The 22,218-nt window shown below is 46.5% G+C and overlaps 1 protein-coding gene and 1 long non-coding RNA gene across 3 annotated transcripts; one reads left to right on the forward strand and one right to left on the reverse strand.

Annotated features, from left to right (window-relative positions):
- The first annotated feature begins 185 nt into the window (after positions 1-185).
- On the forward strand, positions 186-21,572 carry LOC102989198 (uncharacterized). Of its 2 annotated transcripts, none has more exons than XR_448144.3 (3): positions 186-854; positions 9,638-9,790; positions 20,907-21,572. It is a non-coding gene; the product is annotated as an uncharacterized lncRNA (long non-coding RNA). The 2 variants fall into 2 exon arrangements; XR_002891905.2 differs by lacking the exon at positions 20,907-21,572 and adding an exon at positions 15,630-15,712.
- On the reverse strand, positions 6,442-7,518 carry LOC112065206 (uncharacterized protein C11orf98). Its single transcript, XM_024125017.3, has one exon. The coding sequence runs from the start codon at positions 7,379-7,381 to the stop codon at positions 7,010-7,012; it is 372 nt and encodes a 123-aa protein (XP_023980785.1). The 5' UTR covers positions 7,382-7,518; the 3' UTR covers positions 6,442-7,009.
- Positions 21,573-22,218: the final 646 nt, after the last annotated feature.

Consider the following 22,218-nt stretch of genomic DNA (forward strand, 5'->3'; position numbering starts at 1 on the left):
GTACAGCCTTCTGGAACTTGTAGTCCTTTGAGGACGCGGAGTGGGCTCATGTCTCGGGCAGATAATGAGAGGTGGACTGCATTTCCCAGAGTGCATTGACAAAACCGAGGCGCTGAGGAGGGCGGGAGGACTGTTTCTATAGCAAAGGAGGCTGGCTGGGGACGGCTGACGGAGTAATGGGGCAGGCTGCCGGACCCTCGAAGGATTGTGCCTGACTTCGGGCAGCCTCCTTTGGGAGGCCGTTTCCATTCTTTTTCACCTCGGTCCCCATCCCGGGACTCTGGGCCTCAGTTTTCTTATCTGGAAAGAAGGGCGTGGAGTCGTCTCCCCGCCCACACGCCGCGGTGTTAGGGCAAACCGAGGGCGAGCTGCCCAGCAAAGGTGAGAGAGGATGGAGACCTTCGGCTTGAGAGTGGAAAGGGCGCATTCTGAACTTTATCCCTTTGTTTTTGCCTCTGTCTTGTCATAGAGGAGCGCTTTGTTTTTGGTCATTTTCCTTGGGCCATCAAGGCCTTCTCATCCCGGATTCTGGCCTCCTTCACGCCACCACCCGTACCGCAGCGTCTCCCACAGCGTAGCCAGAGGGCGCTTCTGCTTAAAACCCTTCACCAGTCTTCCCATTGCCTCCGGAATTAAACCCACATTCCTCAGTGTCAATCTAAAGGCCCTTCAGGATCTGGACTCCACCTTCTTGCAACACTCTGAACTTCTTTGGAAGCTGGGAAGCCTTAAGCACTCGTTCTCTCCCATGGGTCCCTCCACCCTGCACTCAGCTAATGCCTCACACTCTTCAAGCCCCAGCCTAGACGCTGCCTCCTCAGTGAAGCCTTCCCAGATGCCCAGCTCCATATGAGGTACCTCACCTTGTGTTTGAGCAGCACCCTCTACTTCCCCATTCTACTTGTGTATTTGAGTATCTGTCTTCCATATTAGATTATAAGATCCACAGAGCAGGGACCGTGTCTATATTATTCACACTTACAGTCCAGTGCCTGTAGTGTCTGGTGCATAGTAGGTACTCGATAGATATTTGTTGAATTGAAAATGAATGTATTGTAATTGAATTTCACATGATCTTGATCTCCTATAGTTAGGCATTTCCCATTGCTGAAAGTGTTCAACTAGAGGGATACCACCGCCTTGGAGAAATGTTTATGTTATTCAGACAATGGATTGAAATTTTGTCTGAGTGCTTTGAGAGCCTTTCCAGTCCTGTGACGCAACGGAGTGATAGATTCATGCCTATCATTCCTTGGAAGTCCTGTCAATTCTCCCCTAAATGTCATCAGTTCTTCATGTTCCTCTATTTCTAGCTGTTGGCCCTTCTGCTTTCTGTGCCTAAACACCCTACCTCCCACTCCCTTTCTGGGAACGATCTTTTGCTCCTGTCAGTTATGGAGTAAAGGCAGTCTGAGATCCCTGCCCTTCTTTCAGCCCTCTACTCAGCATCATAGGGCCCTCATGGCAATATCCCACCTTGCTAGGTAACATCTTTTCTGATTCTTTTTCCACTCAGGGCCCTGGTGTTGGCCAGATGGTCCAATTAATCCCACGCATGCTTCATATGTCACCACATCCAGACATTTTGGATATATCTTAGCTAAAGCATTCTTGGGAGAATGCCTTAATAAATGGGAATAGTTAATTCTTGGCAAAAGAATTAACCAGGGAGGCTATTACCCTGAACCTGATTCAAACCAAAAAGACAGAGCCTGAGAAAGCAACCCTGCCATCCTTGCGCTGCTGACATCCAGGGAGGGAAGGCTAGAATGGGGGAAGGAGTCAAATGGATTGCACTTAGGAAAGAACTAACAGGACTTCTAACTAACAGGCAGAGGGCCTTTGATCCTGGCTAAACCATGAGGAAAGGCCTTTGGAGCTGGGCGGACAGATAGTGGGGGGGCTCATTACTGAAGATGAGAAAACTGTAGGAGGTAGGAGGAAATGGGGTTTGTCCTGACACAGAGTGCCTAATTTTGTGGATGCAGTGAGAGCAGAGGTTGTTGGAAAAGTGGGAAGGGGAGGACTACACCACAGGGTGGACACCAGCACAGCATCGGCAGAGTATCAGCAGAGGGCTACCAAAGAAGACGGGCTGGAGCAACAGTTGAAACTCTAGAGGTCAGTTTAGCCCTTCAGGAGTAGTGCTAGTTTTCAGGAAATTGTTATAAGTAGGGTAAAAGTCAGGGTTCCACGATTCTCCCAGAAAGCAGGGACTATAATAGCATCGGCCCAGCCAAGCAGATTCAGGAAACCTGGATTCTAATTACGACTTTGCCTCTGATTAGATGTATGACCCTGGGCTGGACCTGTTTCTCCAGTTGTAAAATGCTATTTATTGGTGGTAGGGAGCAGGTAATAAGGTGGAGGTGGGGGAATTCAAGACCGTTTACTAGCTGTGTGACCTTGTACACACTACCTGCTCAGATCTACAGTTTGCTTATTTGACAGTGTTGTAATGGAGAAATGAGATGCCTTATGTAAAGCACTTCATAAATATTAAGCACTTAATGAAGGTTTGTCTGTTTCCGCATTCTTCATCTTGGATTATCAGTAGTTGGTTTGATTGTGAACAAATAGGCAGGAGGTAATGTCCTGGGCAATCTGGGTTCAACTCCCCATTCTCTCTCTTATTAGTTGTATGATTTTGGTCAGGCATATGCTCAATATATTTGTTTTGTCTTTTTTAAGGAGTGGTTTTAGAGCGGAGACTTGTGAGAGAAAGGAATTCTAGATGCTTATAAACTAGAGTTGCACAGGATTCCAGGGGAACACTGAGCTAGCCTGCTACCTTGTCAGAGAGGCAAAAGGTCTCAGTGAAGTTCCATAGGTCTTCTAATTCGTTAACGAGGGGATTAACCAGAATGCTGAATCTCAGACATGGGGCTGCAGTGATTAATCAGGGCTGGCTCCTCTCAGTCTATCAGGCTGAGAAATATAACTTTATTCTAATGATAATGAAGGTTTTTAAGAAGATGTGCGTTTTGAAAAGGTCTAGGGCCTGTGTGGAAAATGACTGGGAGAAGATGAGGCTTAGATGCAGGTTGCAAGCTGCTGCAGTGATCAAGCACGGCATCAACGAAGATGGAAAAAAGGGGTAGATCTGAGATGTATTAAGGAGGTAAATATTCAGGGAATTCCCTGGCAGTCCAGTGGTTAGGATTCGATGCTTTCACTGCCACGGGCCTGGGTTCAATCCCTGGTCGGAGAACTAAGATCCCACAAGACGTGCAGTGTGGCCAAAAAAAAAAAAAAAAAAAAAAAAGAAAAAGAAATATCAAGAGGACTTTGTGAGTGATGAGCTGAGGGTGTGGCAGAAAGTGGTGAGTCAAGGGTGATGCTCAGGTGTCAGCCTTGGGTAACTAGGTCATGGTGGTGCTTTCCTCTGAGGTACGGAATAGTAAAGGAGTAGGTTTAGGCAGGAAGAGGAGGAGGTGAGTTTGAGGTGAGTGGATCATCAGGTGAGATGTCCATTAGGTGATTTGGAGCTTATCTTGGGAGAATGCCTTAATATATGGGAGTAATTAATTCATGGCCAAAGAAGAAGAAATCAGGGAGACTATTACCCTGAACCTAATTCAAATCAAAAAGACAGAGCCTGAGAGCCTGTCATCCTTGAGAGATCTGATCTGGAGAAAGAACCTTAAGTTATCAAGTTCTTAACATATACATCATAACTGAAGCCATGGAAGTGAATGAAATCCTTCAGTAAGGAGGGTGAAAGAGAAGACCAAAATCCCTTGGGAAATGCCAACATTTAAGGGACAAGTAGAGGAAGAGGAGCCCAGAAGTAAAGGTGAGAACAGAGAGATAGGAAGAAAACCAAAGAATGGTGTGCCACAGAAGCCAAATGGAGGAAGTGAAGTGACGTGCTGTAGAACAGTCTAGTAAGCCAAAATCTGAACAATTGAACCCCAGATTTAGCAACACAGAGGTCACTGGCAGTCTTGGAGAGAGTAGTTTCAAAGGAGCAGCAGGGGCAGAAGTCTGAGTGTGTAGGAAGTGGATGTAGATAACTCTTGTTAGTGGTTTTGAAGGGGAGGAGAGAAAACCAGAAAGGATGTAGAGTTAGGAGACAGTTTTAAGTTGGGAGAGATTAGGACATTTCAAAATGCTCATGGGGAAAAGCCCGTATATGGACAGTTGAGGATACGGGAAGAGAAGGGTTGAAGGACGAAGTGAGGTCAGCAAGAGGATGGGAGGTGGTGGGGTTCAGAGTGAGCCTCAGGCAGGAGACGGGAAAGGAAGGAGTTGGAGATGCAGGTAGGTCAGCAGTTTGGTAGGTCGGTAGTTGGGAGGTGGGCTCAGGAAATGGAGGGAATTCACACCTGATAGCCATTACTTGTGATGGGAGGCAAGGATATCTACTCAGTGTGAGGAAATGGGATGGGGTGGGAAGCTTGGAGAAAGAGGAAAATGTTCAAGATGGCTGCTACGGAAAAGAGGAGGGAAAGCTAATAGCAACCCACAGAGACTGCAGGGCAGTGGTGAGGGACTGCTGAGGCTGGAGGCCATGGGTTTGTGGGGGCACTAATCTATGAGGTATGGGCTTTCTTCAGCATCCCATCAGCCCTGAGATAGGCATGGAGAAGGCTACTGGTGAGTCTGATCCAGGGCTGGGCTTTGCTGGACAAGGGAGACAATTCTTTAAGGAAGTTGAAGATGCTGACAAGAGAGGTGGAAGAGGTAGTCCACCAAGAAGAAGGAGGGGAAGCCAGAATGGAGTGGAAAGATTGGAGCGGTGGGGTTCTCAGCCAAGTGAGAGAATAGATGTGATGGGTGGGAGAGAAGAGCAGGGAGGGCAGGCATGTTGGTCAGAGGTAGAGGAGCTATGGGCAGGGGCAGAGTGGCTGGATTGGACAGAGGACATCATGGGTTTGAAAGGCAAATTTGTTGGATGGGTCATTGGTCAGTCTTCCAGGAGGATGACTGCTTTGCAGGAGAGAGGAAGTCTGGTAGCCCTTTGCCAAACTGTACAATGAGTGAGAAGTTAACAGGTGATGGCCAGGAGGAGGGATAGGGTGCAGAGCACTCTGACATGAGTGTCACAGTAATCAAGATGTTGGGAGCTAAGAAGGAGCCCTCTTACCCAGGGCATGATGGGTAAGGAGGAAGAGAAGCAATAAGCTTTCTCATATATTTTCACAGAAGTATCATCTCAACATCATCTACACATGATCAGTTTTATATACACCTAAAAGGCAGAATGTCTAGGAATAAAATTAACCAAACCAAAAACAATTCCAGATTTCATGATGAAGTTTTATCAACAAAGTTCAATGGTAGTGATTCCTGCATTTATATTTTGGTATAGTTTGTAGTTTTAAGTACGTGCATATCAACTAGAAAACGTGTTTAACAATTTTGCAAATTTCGTTTCTTAGCAACTATTTGTTTTCTCAGTTTAGAACATAAATTAGAGAACTTGTGTTGACTTTTTTTTTCAAATGTAGAGTTTAGAGCTTAATTCATGCCTTTGGAATGCCATGAATTTGAAATATAGCCATTTTCCTTTCTGCATCCTTGAAAAGGATTACAAGGATTTTATTAGTCTTTCAGATAATCTTGCCGGCACATACAGACTTGCCACAAGGGTCTCCTATCAGTAATGTTGGATTGTAAGTGATGCTGCAGAAGTGTTGTGTATGAGATATTTAAGACGAGTCAAATAAGCAGCCAACTTTAGGATATCCCAAACAGCAGCTCAGTTTATAATTAAGGGACTTGGTATAGAATATGAAATGTGCATCTAAATGTTAGTTGAGCAAAATTACCTCCGTAATTTCTAAAGAAAAAAGGACAAAATCAGTTAATTGCTCTGAACAATCTCTGTCTTTTTTTTTTTAAAGCAGTGTTATTTAAAAATACTTTTGTATGGGAGTAATTCCCTGGAGGTCCAGTGGTTAGGACTCGGTGCTCTTTTTTTTTTTTTTTAAAGGGAAAAATAATGTTCACTTTATTAAAAATATAATCCAGCAAAGGAAGCAGAGACAACCACGGTCACTTGTCCTTAGGTGTTTTGGCGATATAGAAGCATGTCCTTAGGGATAAAATCTCATCTGCAATTGACTTTCAAATGAGTCAGCAAAGACAACAATTATACATACTTGAACACACACATATATATGCAAGCGGGTAAGGAGATCAAGTATAGCCAAATGTTAAAAACTGGTAAATCCAAGTAGAGTGCATATTTAAGGGCTCAGTGTGCTAATCTTTTAACTTTACCAAAGGTTTGAAAATGTTCAAAATATAAACTTGAGGAGGGGGGAGCACTACACTGTACCCAAACCCTCCCTCTTCCAGGAAGCCTGCACTGATTAACAGAGTGAGGAGAGAATATGCTTTTCCCCAGTTGACCACATCTCTGCACACACAGCTTCTCACTTTAATTAACCACCCCAGCCCTGGCTTCCAACAAACAGAATTTCTGAACGTTAAAAGGGAAAAATAATGTTCACTTTATTAAAAATATAATCCAGCAAAGGAAGCAGAGACAACCACGGTCACTTGTCCACCCTGGTCACACAGGGGAGGTGGCAAGGCCAGTATCAAGACCCTTACCTCCTCTGCCATCTCTACAGAACACCTTATTTTTGTCAGAAATGGAAAGTTGGAGTGTCACTCATCGGGGAGACAGGGCCATCATGGAGAGTGGCTTCTTGTTGCCTTTGGTCAAGTAAGAACTGTGGGTCCTGTTTCCCAATTGTCTTGTTTCCACACTCACAGCCCCTTTTCATGGCCTATCCCCATTCCTACATTTAATCACACACATCTCAGTGAGAATGCTAGGGCTTTATTACAAATGGAGTTGACTGCTTAGGACCCCCTCTCCAATCTTTATTTTCTACCCTCTTCCTCTCAATACATCCCTCCAGGGCAGGTCACTAGGCCATTAGGGAATCTGGGGACAGTGAAAAGGAGCAACGCTTTCTCCAAAGTCCTCTGAAATAACTATCGAGTCCTCCTGGCTCCAGCTGAGAATCTTCTGGTGGAAGGGGTGTGAGATTTAGCTCTTATCTTCAAGGTCCTCCATGTCTACATCCTGTGGGGCTTTTGTCTTCTTTTTTGATTTAGGCTGTGGTTCACTAGTCCTGGCTGACTTGAGGGGGCCTTCCACTTCCATGGCTGCTTTCTCTTTCTGGGCAAGCCGGATCTGCTGGAGGAGTTTTCTGCGCTTCTTCCCAGACAGAGTAATGTTGGCACGTGCACTGGATGCCCGCTTCTTGAGGTGGTGCCTCGTGATCAGCCCTTGGTCTATCACAGCCCCGACTACCCGGTGCTTCAGTCGCCGCTCCCGGTTCAACACCCGCCGTCGCTTGAACAGCTTCTTCTTCAGCTCCGTTCGCGGCCGGTTGATCTTTCCCCCTGGAGCACCCATTGCTGCCCGGTGCTTTCACTGGGTTCAATCCCTGGTCTGGGAACTAAGATCCCGCGCGGCGTGGCCAAAAAAAAAAACCCAAAAACTTTTGTAATGTTGATATGTTGATATGTCTTTGTAATCTTGAAACAGACCTGCTATTCCAGCCCCTTAAAGCAGGGGGTGCTCAGAAAATATTTTGTGAATCAACTCATGAATGTTATGATAATCTGTCCATTGTTTAAAATTCTTCCTTTCATCTTAAACTTTCATAAAATATTCTTATAAAAGGAGTGATTCCTTTTAAACATAAGTCAGATCATGTCACACCTCTATAAAAATGCCTCCAGTGGCTTCTTTGTCCCTTTGAGCGCAAGCCTTTCAGTCTTTATGATGGCTTACAGGGCCATATACACTCTGACTCCTGTAGCTTCTCTGCCTCATCTCCTAGGCTCCTTCTGCTTCAGCTCATTGACCTCCATGTTATTCCTTGATTGCATCAAGTACACTTTGCCCTCAGGGCCTTTGCACTTGCTGTTCCCTCTGCTTGAAAGATCTTCCCTAGATATCCTCACGGACATCCCATATAAAATGGCAGCCTTTCCTCTCCTGGCACTCTCTATCCCCCCTTCCAGCTTTTTTTCTCCGATAGCACTTACTACCACCTGACATATTATACATTCTTTTACTTATCCGTTTATTGTCTGTCTCTTCCCCACTCTCACTCCTCCATTAACCCACTAGAATGAACTCTCCTTTAGGGTAGAGACTGTGTCTATTTTGTTTACTGCTCTACTCACAGCACATGGCGCAGCACCTCGTACATAACAGGTACTGAGAAAAACATGGTGAATGAATAAGAATAACATTATCATCCCTAGTACATGATCCTAGCATCTATTTTTATTTTTCCATGCAGTCCACATGTAGGACACATGTATTTAATATTTCATATTCTGGAAATCATAGATTAGGTATAATTTTGAGTTCTGCTTGTTTTTTTCAACATGTAATAAGCATTTTCCCTTGCTAAGATTGAATTCTTTTCTCAATTGTTCATTCTCTCATTCATTCAACAAATAGCTAATGAGGCTCTTCTATGTTTCAGACAGTGCTGGGACTACAGTAGTAAATAGGATGCAGGACTTGCCCTCGAGGAACAGAGATTCTTTATAAACACCATCTGTAATGATTGCCTAATATTCCATCAAACACCATACTATACTTAACTGCTCTCCTACTTAAGACTTTTTGTTTATTATTAATAACGATATAATGAATATCTCCAAATATATACAAATTACCCTTTACAAATTATTCTTTAAGGTAGATTGCCAAGTGAACAGTTATTGGGGTAAAGGATTAAATATGCTTTTGGTTTTTTTTAAGATTTTTTTTTTTGATGTGGACCATTTTTAAAGTCTTTATTGAATTTGTTACAATATTGCTTCTGCTTTATGTTTTGGTTTCTTGGCCATGGGGCATGTGGGGTTTTAGCTCCCCGACCAGGGATTGAACCTGCACCCCCTGCGTTGGAAGGCGAAGTCTTAACCACTGGACTGCCAGGGAAGTCCCGCTGTTGGTTTTTTGATACCGTCTGCCACATTGATTTCAAAAAGTGGTGGGGGCTTCCCTGGTGGCGCAGTGGTTGCGCGTCCGCCTGCCGATGCAGGGGAACCGGGTTCGCGCCCCGGTCTGGGAGGATCCCACATGCCGCGGAGCGGCTGGGCCTGTGAGCCATGGCCAATGAGCCTGCGCGTCCGGAGCCTGTGCTCCGCAACGGGAGAGGCCACAACAGTGAGAGGCCCGCGTACCACCAAAAACAAAAACAAAAAACAAAAAACAAACAAACAAAAAAAAAGTGGTGGTACCCATTTTACCCAATTGCCAGTACGAATGTTCCAGCTTTATCGCAACCTCTCCAGTACTGGGCATTACTTTTCAGTTTTGGCTCCTGTAACATATAAAATGACCTTTCCTTTTATTTTTGCATATAATTGATGTCTAGTAAGAGTGCATATTTTTGGTTTTCTTCTTTTGTCATTGTTTAGTTCAGTGGGTCCCTAGGAGGCTCTTGGAGGGTGATTGTAGATGGTGCCCAATGTTTAGCACACATTGTTGGCTTATAGTATCTTAGAGTTGGAAGGGACTGTATTATCATCCAGTTCAACTAAAATTTCTGATAGATGGCTTTCCAGCCTCTGTTTGTATACCCCTGGCAATGGGGACCTCACCACCTCACAAGGAAGCCTGTCTTGTTTTTGCCCTGTTCTACAGGTGTTGACCTGGCATGCAGTCCCTGTGGCTCCTGTGTGGCCCCATTTCTGCCCTCTGAAGCAGCAGTGTCCACGCACCAGATGTTACAGAACCTCCCTACCTTGGCTGCCCATCTCTGCAAATATGTGACCAGACTAGAGTGGTCAACCCCAGGTAAGTCTGGCAGGCCCAGAGGCCAAGACACTGTCCCACTCACAAGTCTGCAGTGGCTGTGTCAGCAAACTCTTTAGCTGGGTTCAAATGAAGCTCAAGGTCAGCTGAGATTCTAAGACCTTCTTTACATGACCTGAAGCCAAAACTAGTTCCTCTTATCCCACGCTTCTGCAGTTGATCTTTTTAAACCTGAAAACCAGACTTTGCTTTTCTCTCTGTTTTATTTCAATGTGTTGGTAGAGAAGCTGCCCTGGTCGACTCCTGCTGTCTAAAATGGGGATAATAAGAGTCACTCTGACAACTTCATGTGTTGGTGTGATGATTGAATGAGTTGCAGAGTTGGACATTTTTCCCTCATTTTCGTTGCCTGGCAGCTGAGCCTCCTTCCTGTGCTTGAGGAATTCCATGCGTCATGAGGTAGAGCCATTTTCCTTTGCAGCGAAGGCCTGGGCATCGGCCTCAGGCTCAGGCTTCTCCAGTCAGACAAGCCCCCCATCCCCATGCCACCCCTCACTAGTTTTGAATTGGAAGCCAGTGACAGCAAAGGAGCAGAGTCTGCTTTACAACCCTTTTAGTGACTTGATGGGTGCAATCTCAGTTTCCAGTGACAGCAGTTTTACGGGCACCATCGAGCATAAGGGTGTCTGTGGTGTAGGTAGCAGGGACAGTATGCTAGACTCTGTAGTCATGATGATGTCTCCTTAGACCATTGCTGAGTTAGGGTTTGGGGCATTGTTCCTGACTGTGTGCTTCCAAGTCTGAGTCTCAACTCTCCTGGAGATTTTGTGAGCTATATACAGGATATGAGAAGTGCATTGAAAAATGCTAAGCACCACACATATACAAGATATTATTGTTTGGGATTTTGATACTTAAGTAGTGGGCATAAGGGGAATGGGGGGAGGTTCGCCTGAGCTCTTTACCTGCTGAGAATTCAGACAGGTTTAGACATGCCTGGAAGGCTGGCTGGTGGGAGGGTGTGATGGCAGGAACTTGTGGGCTAGACACTGGCTCAACAATTAAAGGCTGACCACTGACCCCCAGGCCATTGGAATGGAGATGGCAGTTTCCAGAGGGCTGCTGGGCACACACAAGTGGACCGGCTACTTGCCCTCTCCTACCCTTGGGCCATTACCAAAAGCCAGGGCCAGGAGGTGGGGCTAGGCTATAAAGCAGGTCACCTGTGGCTCTGCAGTTGCCCCTGGGGTATCCTCACTGGGGTGCAAGAGGAAACCTGTCTGAATATGCCCCCCACCTGGAACCACAGGAGGGTTTATGAGTAGGTTGGGATTCCATCTTGGGCTGCCTTCAGGCTGCCCTTCGTCCCACTGAGCTGTGGCTTGGAGCTCTCCAGCCCTGCCTGGCTGTGCCTCTAGAGTCCTGCCTCACAGGCTGCCATCTGAGTCCATCAGCCCTGGATGACCCAGAGTGGGACTGAGGCTGGCACTGCTGCTGTGGTCAATAATGGGCCCTTGGGAGCTTTGTGATGTTGAGTACAGCCTCTCTGGGGACTTCCTATTTTGAACCCCAGATCACTCTCAAATCAGCCTGGCTCGATGTGTGTATGGGGGGGTGGTGCTTCTGCCTTAGGGCATTCCCTGAACGCTGAACACTGTTACTGGCCTGATCCCTGCCTTTGCCCAGTACCCTGGTGCACCTCCAGGGAGCACTGAGATCTTGATGTGTCCGAATCAGCCAGAGGTCATGTATTGGGCCTGGACCATGGTCCTGCCTTTCAGTGTCTAAGTTACTTTGTGTCAGGTAGTACCCTGGCACTTTACATGCTTCCTCTTATTAAATCTTCACCACAATTCCATGAACTAAGTACCATTATAATTCCCATTTTACAGACAAGGAAACTGAGACCCCTAGAGGTTACGGGACTAGCTCAAGGTCACACAGTCAGTAAGTGGCAGAGCTGAGCTTGTCATTCACCAGCAGACCCTGAGAATTGCCTTTCCTTCAGCCCATTCCACTGTGGGGCAGTTCTGTCTGTTGAAGTGTTTTCTCTTATATGGAGCTAAAATTTTCTCCCTAAGTCAGTCTTATTCCTGTTTCTGCTTATCCCAGTGGCCCACCGTGGCAGCTCCTGGTCTCCCAGTGTTCCGGCTCAGTTCTCTACTCCATTCATGGTTGGGGTACTTCATCTTCTTCCTCTGGGAATATCTGAACTATTTTGTATCAGCTAAGTCCTTAGGACAATCACTGCAGGAAGAGCATGGCTGGGTAGCTCTCTAATTCTCTAGTTACCTTGACTCTAAAGGTACTAGGATCCAGTCTGTCCCACTCCTGAATGGGTTGTGTCAAGAAATAGTCCACCTAGCCACTGGCTGTAGAAAGGACTTGGGAGAAAGTTCTCCTTCACTGAGAAAAATGGCAGAAAAACAGTCAAAACAGCAGAAACAGTATTAATACTAAGCTAAGGTTTTTGTTGCTTCTGTCTCCCTGACTGGAATACAGCCTTCCTGAGGGCAGGGATTTTTTCTAGTTTTGTTTATTGCTGTATCCCCAGTGCCTAGAATGGTGCCTGGAACACAGTGAATATACAAATATTTGTTGAACGAATGACTAATTCAGTTCCACATCCAGTGTCACCTCCTTAGGTTACTAAGTTGTTTTGGAGAATAATGTGATCTCCCCAGCCCATGGCTTTGCGTTACCTCACCAGTAGTTTTTCTGATTTTGTTGTGATTTTGATTCATAACCATATGTAAAGTACATTTGATAAATAGTTCTGCCTCAAAAACAATTTCCTTTGATCTGGTAAACCTAAATATAAACTGGAATTTGGTTCAGCTTGGTGAAGAGCAAGGAGGAGTTACTGGATTTCTAGTCTCCTGTCCTATGGAAAAACATTCTGTGACTTTCTGCTTTGAATTTTGAGCTTGAATTCAGAGTGTAAATCTACCAGGAAACAACTAAGTGAGAGGAATGTTAGTCTCTACATTTTCTTCTCATTCTCTGTACACAAAAAATACATCTCATTGTTGAAAATGAGAAAATACAGGTAAGCAAAGTGATGAAATTAGAAACCACTTATATTCTCACCATTCAGAGATGGTTATGGCTATTATTTTTCTGTTTATATCGAATATGAAATTAGCTGACATCTGACATGGTGATTGGTTCAGTGAAGGAGCTACATTTTTATGATGAGAAGGTGAAGGAGGGAGATCTGGTTTCCAGCCCAGGTCGACCTGTGCTCAGAGGAGCCCACAGATCTGAGTCCAGCAAGGCACAGGGAGCAAAGGTAAATGGATGGAGTCACCTCCAGTTTACATCCCAGAATCTGACCTTGGATGGTGACCCTAGAAGTGCAGGAGGCTAGACTGGGAAGCAAGTGAGGAAAACAACTTTGACCTGGCTGAACATCCCGGATTTGACATACAGCAAATTTCATGATATTTTCCTAGAAATGGGAGTATCTTTTCCAAAGATACTGAAGAACTGAAGTTGAGATAATCTTGGAAGAGTTGGCCCAAGGATGACTCTCAGAAAGACAGGCTGTGTAAGCAAGGCTCTGGGAACTGTGAACACAGTGAGGGCTCACGGTGTAATTGGCTGGTTTTCTCTGGACCAGTTCTTTTCCACCCTGATTTTCTAGTGAGGGACCACAGCACTTCTGGTTCATGACTCACTGCAGGAAAATGTGAAGATCTGTGTGACTTGGACCTGAGGTCAAGTTCTTGGGCAACTTAGCACCTTCAAGCTGCCCTATATGGGATTCCTAGGAAGCCTGGGGCATGGGCCAAATAACTCACATTTTTCTTTAAAGTTAATGCAAACTTTGCATTCTTCTCCCTGATATTTGTCTTAATATTAAAATAATATTTTAAAAAAATCTTTAAGTGAAGTTGATATTCTAGGGTGCTAGGCACACAGGCACTTTGTGTAAATGTTTCTTGAATGAATGACTGTTGCTCACTCCCGTCTCTGGGATGCTCTTGGCTGTGGCAAGTCTGGAAAAACATGATGGGACCACTGGGCTGGGAGGTAAAGGATTTAATACTCACTGGGCACCACCTATATGCCAGGTGAATTGCCAGGTTTTTTTCCTACACAGCCTCAGTTTAGTCCTCATATTCCTACCAGGGTCCCTGTTTTATAGGCAAGTAGTTGGAGAATCAGGGAAATTAGGCAACTTTTCTCAAGGCCTGGAATGGGGCCGGACCAAGATGAAAATCATGGTCTGTCTGGGCCTGTGTTCCCTCCATATACCACATGGCCCACTGAGGCCAGTTCACCCGTCAATTTCTTGGAGACTGCATGGGGAATGCGGCCCACTGCTGTGTCCTGGGGGCATGAAAGAAACTCCACAAGTCTATCTTCCTGTACTGTAGGCTGAAAGAACGGGGATCACAGAACTTGACTGTGGCAGGGGAAGGCAGCACCTCTGGGGGTCTGGAGCACATCCTTTCCTTCCTAAGCTGGCCAAGTTGGGGCACCCTGGGATGCTCCATGAGGAAAAGGGCACACTTGCTATGTTATTTCAGGATAACACTCATTCAGGATGGTTGTTGGCATTTGTAGTTCATTTAATCTTTTGAACTTTGTTCCTAGTCTGTCATGGCTCAAGTTCAAGTTTCACTGTCTCCACTCAGCTATGAGTTGAGTGTCCCCAGCTGAGGGACCCACCATGGCTTTGTGGAACTCTCCAAAAGCACAAATTATAAGGTTATTGTAATTCCAGATTATTCACAGATGTCCGGGGGTGGTTGTTAACATGATTATTCAGTGAGGGCATTGCAGTCCCTGAAGCAGACGTGGCCATTTCACCTTCCAAGAAGAGCCCACGATGTCCTTCTCCTCCTCTTTAAGTTAGCGTCATGGCACCCTCAACTCTTACTTCCAAAACTCCTTCCCTAGGACACAAGGCAGGCAGGTGGGTGGGTGTGTGTGTTGAGGGGTGGGTGGATTGGGGACTTGAGCCTAGAGAGCTGGATTCCTTAAGGCAATTATAAGTGGTTGCAAAAGGTAAATATGGTATAAACTCACAATATACAGGCTTAGAGAAGGAGCTGGAAGACTTGTTCCTGGGTGTTAACTAGCAGTGGTGTCTTTGGGAGGGAGTCCACACATCCTTCAGTTCTTTTACCTGCCTACATTTTTACCTTTTCTGACATGAACATGCATTGCTTTTCTAATAAGAAAAAAGAGATCTATAAACAAGTCCTATTGTTGAATATTTAGGTAATTCTGATTTTTAATGAGTATAAACAGTGCAGAGCAGGAATAATTGCCTGAAAATGAGTTAAACATTGTAATGCGGGGGCTTCCGTGGTGGCGCAGTAGTTAAGAATCCGCCTGCCAGTGCAGCGGACACGGGTTCGAGCCCTGGTCCGGGAAGATCCCATATGCTGCAGAGCAACTAAACCTGTGCTCCACAACTACTGAGCCTGTACTCTAAAGCCTGAGAGCCACAACTACTGAGCCCGTGTGCCATAACTACTGAAGCCCGCATGCCCAGAGCCCATGCTCCGCAGCAAGAGAAGCCACCATAATGAGAAGCCCGCGCACCGCAGCAAAGAGTTGCCCCCGTTTGCCGCAACTGGAGAAAAGCCCATGCGCAGCAACGAAGACCCAACGCAGCCAAAAATAAATAATTTTTTTTAAATTGTAAAGCACAAAAAGACCGCTTCTCTAAATTCTGAAAAGCTGATAAAATTGCTTAAAGATGTTTAAGAGGGTTTTAAAACTGCTGCAGTGGTCAGCAGCAGGTCCCTATGCAAAAAGCAATGACTAGACATAGTAATTTTCAACCCAGTCATTCTTTCAATAATGGTTCATCAGGTTGACCAAAATACCACATTTTAGAAACTTGTAAACTTCTCTTTTGAAGCACCAGTCACTGGCACGCGGTTGGGAAGTGAAGGCAAGAACCTCATCTGGTTGTTACCTCTGAGTTTGTGGAGTGGACCTGAGGCCCAGAGTCATAGCCTGGCAAGGTCGTGTGCCCACAGAAGTCACTTGACCCTGGTGAGTGACCCAGAAGCAAGGTGGGGTGCAGATTGCTACTTCAGTGTTGAAAACATCAACTCCAGTCATTCAAGTGGCTTTTCTATTTAATGTCTTTTAAGTTACAACAACAGACTGTTGTCTCTTATGAAAAAGAAAACTGGAGAAGTCTCTTTTGTCTGCCAGCCCCAGCTGTTCCCAGAGCTGCTGTGACCTAACCAGCACTCTCGGTGGCCTTAAGCCCCATGTCCAGCTGCACCCTCTCTGCCTTACCCCCGCCTGGAATCATCCAGCCTTCCATCTTCTCTGTGGGGCTTCAGAGCTGTCAAGCTCTACTGGGACAAAAGAAAATTAGCACCACCACAGAGATTAGCCCGTTTCCAACTCAGCCGGCTCTTTGCCAGTCCTTTTATTCATACCTGGCCAGACATTAATTTCATTCCCCATGGTGGCTGTTTCCTTCTTGTCCAACTCTCCTCAAATTGTCCACCCCACTGCTGTCTCTGTCTCCCGTGACCGCAAAGTCTGCTGCCCTGGGAGAGTGGCGTATATCAGGTTCTCAGCTCCTCGCTTCCTTGCTTCTAACAGGATCCACGTGACATTTCCAAGACCAACCTTCCTCCTAGGCTTTCCCTGCCACCCTCTCTTGCCTCTTCCAGGACCCAGTTCCATAAATTATCCTCTTTCTCTGATTCTCTAATCCTTCCCTGTTCTTTCCTTCACCCTACAAGCATAATTCTTTCCCATTCTAGAAAACCTTAACTTTACTTTCTCTTCCCTGGCACCTCCCACCCTGTCCTTTGAACAAGCATCTTGAAAGTAGCCCACATTTTGTGCCTCCATTTCCTTGGCTTCTTTTATTCCCCACCAAGTCTGGATTCTACCCCCATCATTCTACCAATACTGCCCTTGCTAAGGCCACCAGTGGCTTTTAAATTGTCAAATTATTAATGACATCTTTTCACCTGAACTGACCTACCTCTGTGATATGTGGTCAGTTTCTGTAACGCCTCCTTAAACTCATGATTTCATTGGCTTTTCTTGTCTCCTGATGCTTCCCAGCTGTTTCCTCTGACCTCCCGTCCTCTACCAGTCCTTAACTACTGGTGTGCCCCCAGTTTTGTCCTTGGCCCTGCTGCTCAGCCTTCCTGCCTCAGCGTCTTCCCATGAGATTTTTAGTGAGAAGGGTTTTGGCTGTGGCCAGTGGCTGCCCAGCAGAGTACTTACTGTAGAACCAGAAACTATTAGATCTCTTTGATCTCCAACACAGCACATCAACCTTAACCCAGAAGATTAAATTTCTAGTAGTGGAAATTCGGGCATTGGACCCTTGGTGGATTTGATGCAGCCAAGTCTTGTATGTGATTCTCACATTCACCATAGGGGGCCATCCGCTTCCTGCCCAGAACTCAACCAACCTGGGGGACATAGAGCATGACTCACGAAGGCTGTGCGCCCACAGGGCTGCTCCATGTTAGGTTTCAGAGTCTTCCGTGTTGACACATGTAGCTCTAATTCATTTGCCTTCATTACTCTAAAGCATTCCACTGCATGGATATACTGCTGTACCTGTTCTGCTGATGAACATTAAGATTGTTCCTAGTTTTCGATATTTCCCACAATGTTGTGGTAACGCTCTCATACTTGTCTCCTTTGCACACATGCCGAGTTTCTCTAGGGTGTGTGTGCATCTTGGACTTTACTAGTGAATGCCAAGTGGCTTCCCAAAGATTGTACAATGTACAGTCCCGCCAGCATGCAGTCACAGACCCCAACATTTTAAACCAAAGGTAAAGATGAAAGTGCCACCTGTCTCAGTCTTGGCAGTCCTCTCGCTTAAACCCTGCTCAGAGAAGTCCCCACGATCCACAGTGAGGCTGTTTCCAACTTTTGCAGGATTGGAAGTTTCTCCTCTAGGAGTGCCTGCTGCCAGGGCCAGCTACATAATATGTGGGAAGTGTTCAAAAAGCAGGAAAAAGCTTTTTTCTTTTTTCCACAGTTTCTCTCTCAACCTGTAACACTGTTTTTAATTTGTTATTTAATGTTGTGCTTCCTCAGGCACAGGGGTTACTCACAGCTCAAGTGCAGCCCCTCATAGTGCCTGGGGCCCTGCCCCATGACATGGCACACACACCCAACTGTGACCCCTCCCGCGCCTGTGCCCAGATCCCTACCAGTGCAGGCATGGCCACTGGGTGGGAGCGGTGGGCAGGTGGTGGGGACCTGTCCCAGGGAGGCGTGACCTCGAGTGAATCAAGGCGCTCAGCTCTTGGCACATGCTCTGTTGTCCCATCAGACTTCAATTACAAAACACAAACTCAAAGACAAAATTATTAAGGATTTTGAGATGATGACCTCACAGCATTAAATCTGGAGTGCAGGGCCCCGTTTCAACTGCACTGGTCACTTGCCCATGAAGCCAGCCTGCCTGCCACACCCCTCAAACCCAGGTGCCCAAGATCCCGTCGCCTGCCCTGTTCTGGATTAGCGGAGGACCCAGTGTGAGTATGTTGAGTTTTATTAGCATAGGCATCATGGTTTCTGTGAAAAGGTCCCCCAGTTGTCAAGTCTGTGTCTGTTTGGAGTTTGCGTTCCTCTTTTTGTTCCTCAGTGGCTTCAGCCACTTGACCTGATTCTTCTTTTGGTTCTCTGTTTCTCAGTGTGGCAGTATGTTTGTTCACTACATTTGCAGACATGTCGCTTAGTCCCAGGTACCAAAATAATGTTTAAAACTATATGACGGGGGACTTCCTTGGTGGCACAGTGGTTAAGAATCCATCTGCCAAGGCAGGGGACACGGGTTCGAGCCCTGGTCCAGGAAGATCCCACATGCCGCGGAGCAACTAAGCGTGTGTGCTACAACTACTGAGCCCACGTGCCACAACTCCTGGGCGCCTAGAGCCCGTGCTCCGCAACAAGAGAAGCCACCACAGTGAGAAGCCCGGGCACCGCAACGAAGAGTAGCCCCCGCTCGCCACAACTAGAGAAAGCCTGCGCGCAGCAACGAAGACCCAACGCGGCCAAAAATAAATAAATTAATTAATTTTTTAAAAAGGGACTTCCCTGGTGATGCAGTGGTTAAGAATCTGCCTGCCAATGCAGGGGACACAGGTTCGACCCCTGGTCCAGGAAGATCCCACATGCCACGGAGCAACTAAGCCCGTGCGCCAGAACTACTGAGCCTGCGCTCTAGAGCCCATGCCCCACAACTACTGAGCCTGTGTGCCACAACTACTGAGCCCACGTGCCACAACTACTGAAGCCTGCACGCCTAGAGCCCATGATCCGCAACAAGAGAAGTCACCACAGTGAGAAGCCCGGGCACCGCAACGAAGAGTAGCCCCCGCTCGCCACAACTAGAGAAAGCCTGCGCGCAGCAACAAAGACCCAACGCAGCCAAAAATAAATAAATAAGTAAATTTTTAAAAAACCCTATATGATGGAAAAGTATGGAAACTCTTTCTAGAGACTAAGTCAGCTACAGCTCTGTTTGGCTCATCCAATGTGTGGCTCCTCATCTAATCTAGTGAAATATAAAGTCAATGTGATAATCATCAGTGCAAGTAAGGCAATTTTGACTAACAGAACTACACTTCAACCCAAATAATAATAAGGCACGGTAAGAAATAGCATAAAAGCTAGTTTTAAAATATTTCTGAACAAATTTGTTTTTAAAATCGTAAGATTTTATTTTCTCAACAAATGTTATTTAGAATAGAAAAGTTAATTTCGTATTCCATTCAATATGAGTAGAAAGCACTGAAATTGGATTTGGATCAGAATGGAAAATTTGAAGAGAGTTCTGGGATTTCTCGAGGTTGGGCAGCTAAAGACTTCGTAGGAGAAATCCTTTTCGTGTGTGTTAATATTCTTGCTGTTTAAAAATAAGTATTTGCCTTCAAAAAGGCATTTCTAAAAACAAATTTAGTTTCAGTTTTGTTTATTCTTCTCCTTTTTAAAGAAAAGTTGTTTGGACTAACATAGTTTTTTACTATTCCTATCCACTAAAATTTTCCAGAATACTAGATTTCCAAATTTCAGCTGGTGATAGAGTTTGCTAGGAAAAAATAATACATTGTAAGGAAGCAACAGGAAACACCCAAATTTCTGTTTATTCGTAATGTAACTACACATTTTTACAGCCATTCATTAATTGTTTGATCCAGAGCCTGGGTGGTCAGCCTCTGAATTTGTCGTCTGGTAAACTGAGAGCAACAGAGCAGCTGCTTCCCTGCCTGGAGATGAGGTGATAGGTGGTTAGAAGGAGAGTGAGGAGAAAAGTTACATTTGTGGAGAAAAGTTACATTTGTGGGGTATTTGTTTTATGACGCTTGTCTAACACATATCCTTACTTAATCCTCACAACTGAGCCCCTTGGCAGGTGGGGAGACTGAGGCACAGAGCAGGACAGTCATTTGGCCAAGGCCACTGAGTGGAGAAGCCACAGAAGCCGTCCAGCTCAAACACTCTGTCCCTCTCAAGATCAGTGAGCCTAGTGGTACTGAGCCCTGTGCTCTGCAGAAGGAAGCCGAGCGCCCTCTGAGGGCACACACGCCTCTGGTCTGCTTCTTCTTTCTCTGTTCTCCTTTCAGCTGTCCTTGGTCCCTCAGGGTCACACGGAGAGAAGCGGCTGCTTTCAGAGGCAGGCCCCAGAAGTGCTCTGCGCTGGTGGGGCCGTCCACGAGCCATAGAGGTTTAGAGAAGTTCAGTTTCTCTGATGGGGGAAGATGAACGGCCCAGACAGCCTTTACCGGGAAATCAGGCTAGTTAGAGTGAGCAGCACTCAGTGGGCAAGGCTCCCCCATGCAGCCCAACACAGAGCAGGGAGTGTTTTGCAGATCAGGAGCCTGAAGCCAGGAGAGAAGTGATATGACCAGGATCCCACGGCAAATTGTGGCAGAACCCGGCTCAGCGCTGGGCTTCTCGCTGTCTTCACCCTGGTCAGTATGTGCCACGCAGCTGCGGATGGTTGGAGATGGCACTCGTGGGTGGATGTTGGCATCTCAGCCTCATTCTCATTTATTAGGAGGCTTGGAGCCACATTCTTCTTGGGAGTTGATTATATGTTTCCAAAACCAAATTAACTCTTTGATCCTTGTTTGAGATCCTGGGATCTTGAATTGTAATATGTGTTTCATGTCTCATCCCAACTCCACTGCAGATTTTGGATGATGAACAGATGGGAGCAGTTAATCTGAAATTCCTCGGGGCAAGATTTACTAAGTGTATCTGTGTGGCCTGCAGGAGCTAAGAAAACTTTCTGAAGTGCCATACCCATGGAGTGCCATGTCCTGGGGAGAATCTAGCTTGGGCTGCAAGGTGAGCAAGCTAGTACTTTCTTCAGAGCACCAAGCAAAATACTGCAGGGCGGAGCTGTCTTGGTCGCTGTGGTTCTTCCTCCTCTGGCCTGTCCCATCTATCTGGCATGCTTTGCCCAGCAGTGTCTCCGAGATGCTGTGGGACAAGAACACAGTGAGCCCAGCTGAGAAAGATGCCCAGTTTGATAGTTGTCCCCGGCCACTTGCTGAGTCCCCTCAGTCTCTCAGATTGCTGGCCTCAACCCAGCTGTACAGCTCTCAGCCCCTCAGCTCAGCTCCTTGGAGGCTTCCAACCTCAGTCATGACAGCCCCCTCAACCCTGTCTCTTGAATCTTGAACTGAACCTGCCTCCAACTCATGCCTGTCCCCATCCAGCTCCTGAGAAGCCCCTGATTTCTTACCCCAAGTCCCTGCACTTTGCCAAACCTCCGTGTTCCCTCCGGACCATCCTCCATCAAGTGGGGTCAGGGAAAGCCCTGCTACAACCCGTCAACTTGATACTTTGGCAGGTGGGTGTGGGATGAGGCCAGGGCTGGATCAGGTAGGAGACAAAATAGCCAGAGGATGGAGAGGGCAGCTGGACATAGGGCTACTTAGGAGTCAGGCCAAGGAAGTTCAACTCTGATGTGAGTCCACAGAGCGATTGTAGACTGGACACAGGTGACACAGCTGAGAAGTCCAAAGCCTGAGAAAGGTGGCTTGGAGGGAAGTGGCAAGTGAAAAGCAGAGACTGGAGACCAGCTGCAGCAACTGAGGGTCTCTGGCTCTGGTGCATCTCAGCTGGGAACGTGTGGGAGATGCAGCCATCGGTCTACGGCCCTGACTTGAGTCTGTCCCTTAGGCTGTGACACACGGCACTCTCCCAGCCTTGACTGTCACCTCTATGCTGACTTCGGCAGTTCCTCTCCTTCCACCCCTTAGGTCTACCTCCTGAACCTCTCTGCTCACTTGCACACTCCTTGCTATTTCCCCACAAGCCCAGCTTTGGCTCCTGGCCCACCTGCTGGACCTCTGACCCCAGGCTGGTGTAGGAGGTGCCCTGCTAAGACCAAGAGCAGTGCCTGAAGCCTTCAGGAGAGGCCCTGGTGTGACCTGTGACTTTCTTCAGATACTCTTGGCGCTCAGCCAACACACACCCCTGTTTGCTTTTGACTG

This window comes from Physeter macrocephalus, chromosome 17, assembly GCF_002837175.3.
Source record: "Physeter macrocephalus isolate SW-GA chromosome 17, ASM283717v5, whole genome shotgun sequence".
In the NCBI taxonomy this organism is placed as follows: domain Eukaryota; kingdom Metazoa; phylum Chordata; class Mammalia; order Artiodactyla; family Physeteridae; genus Physeter; species Physeter macrocephalus.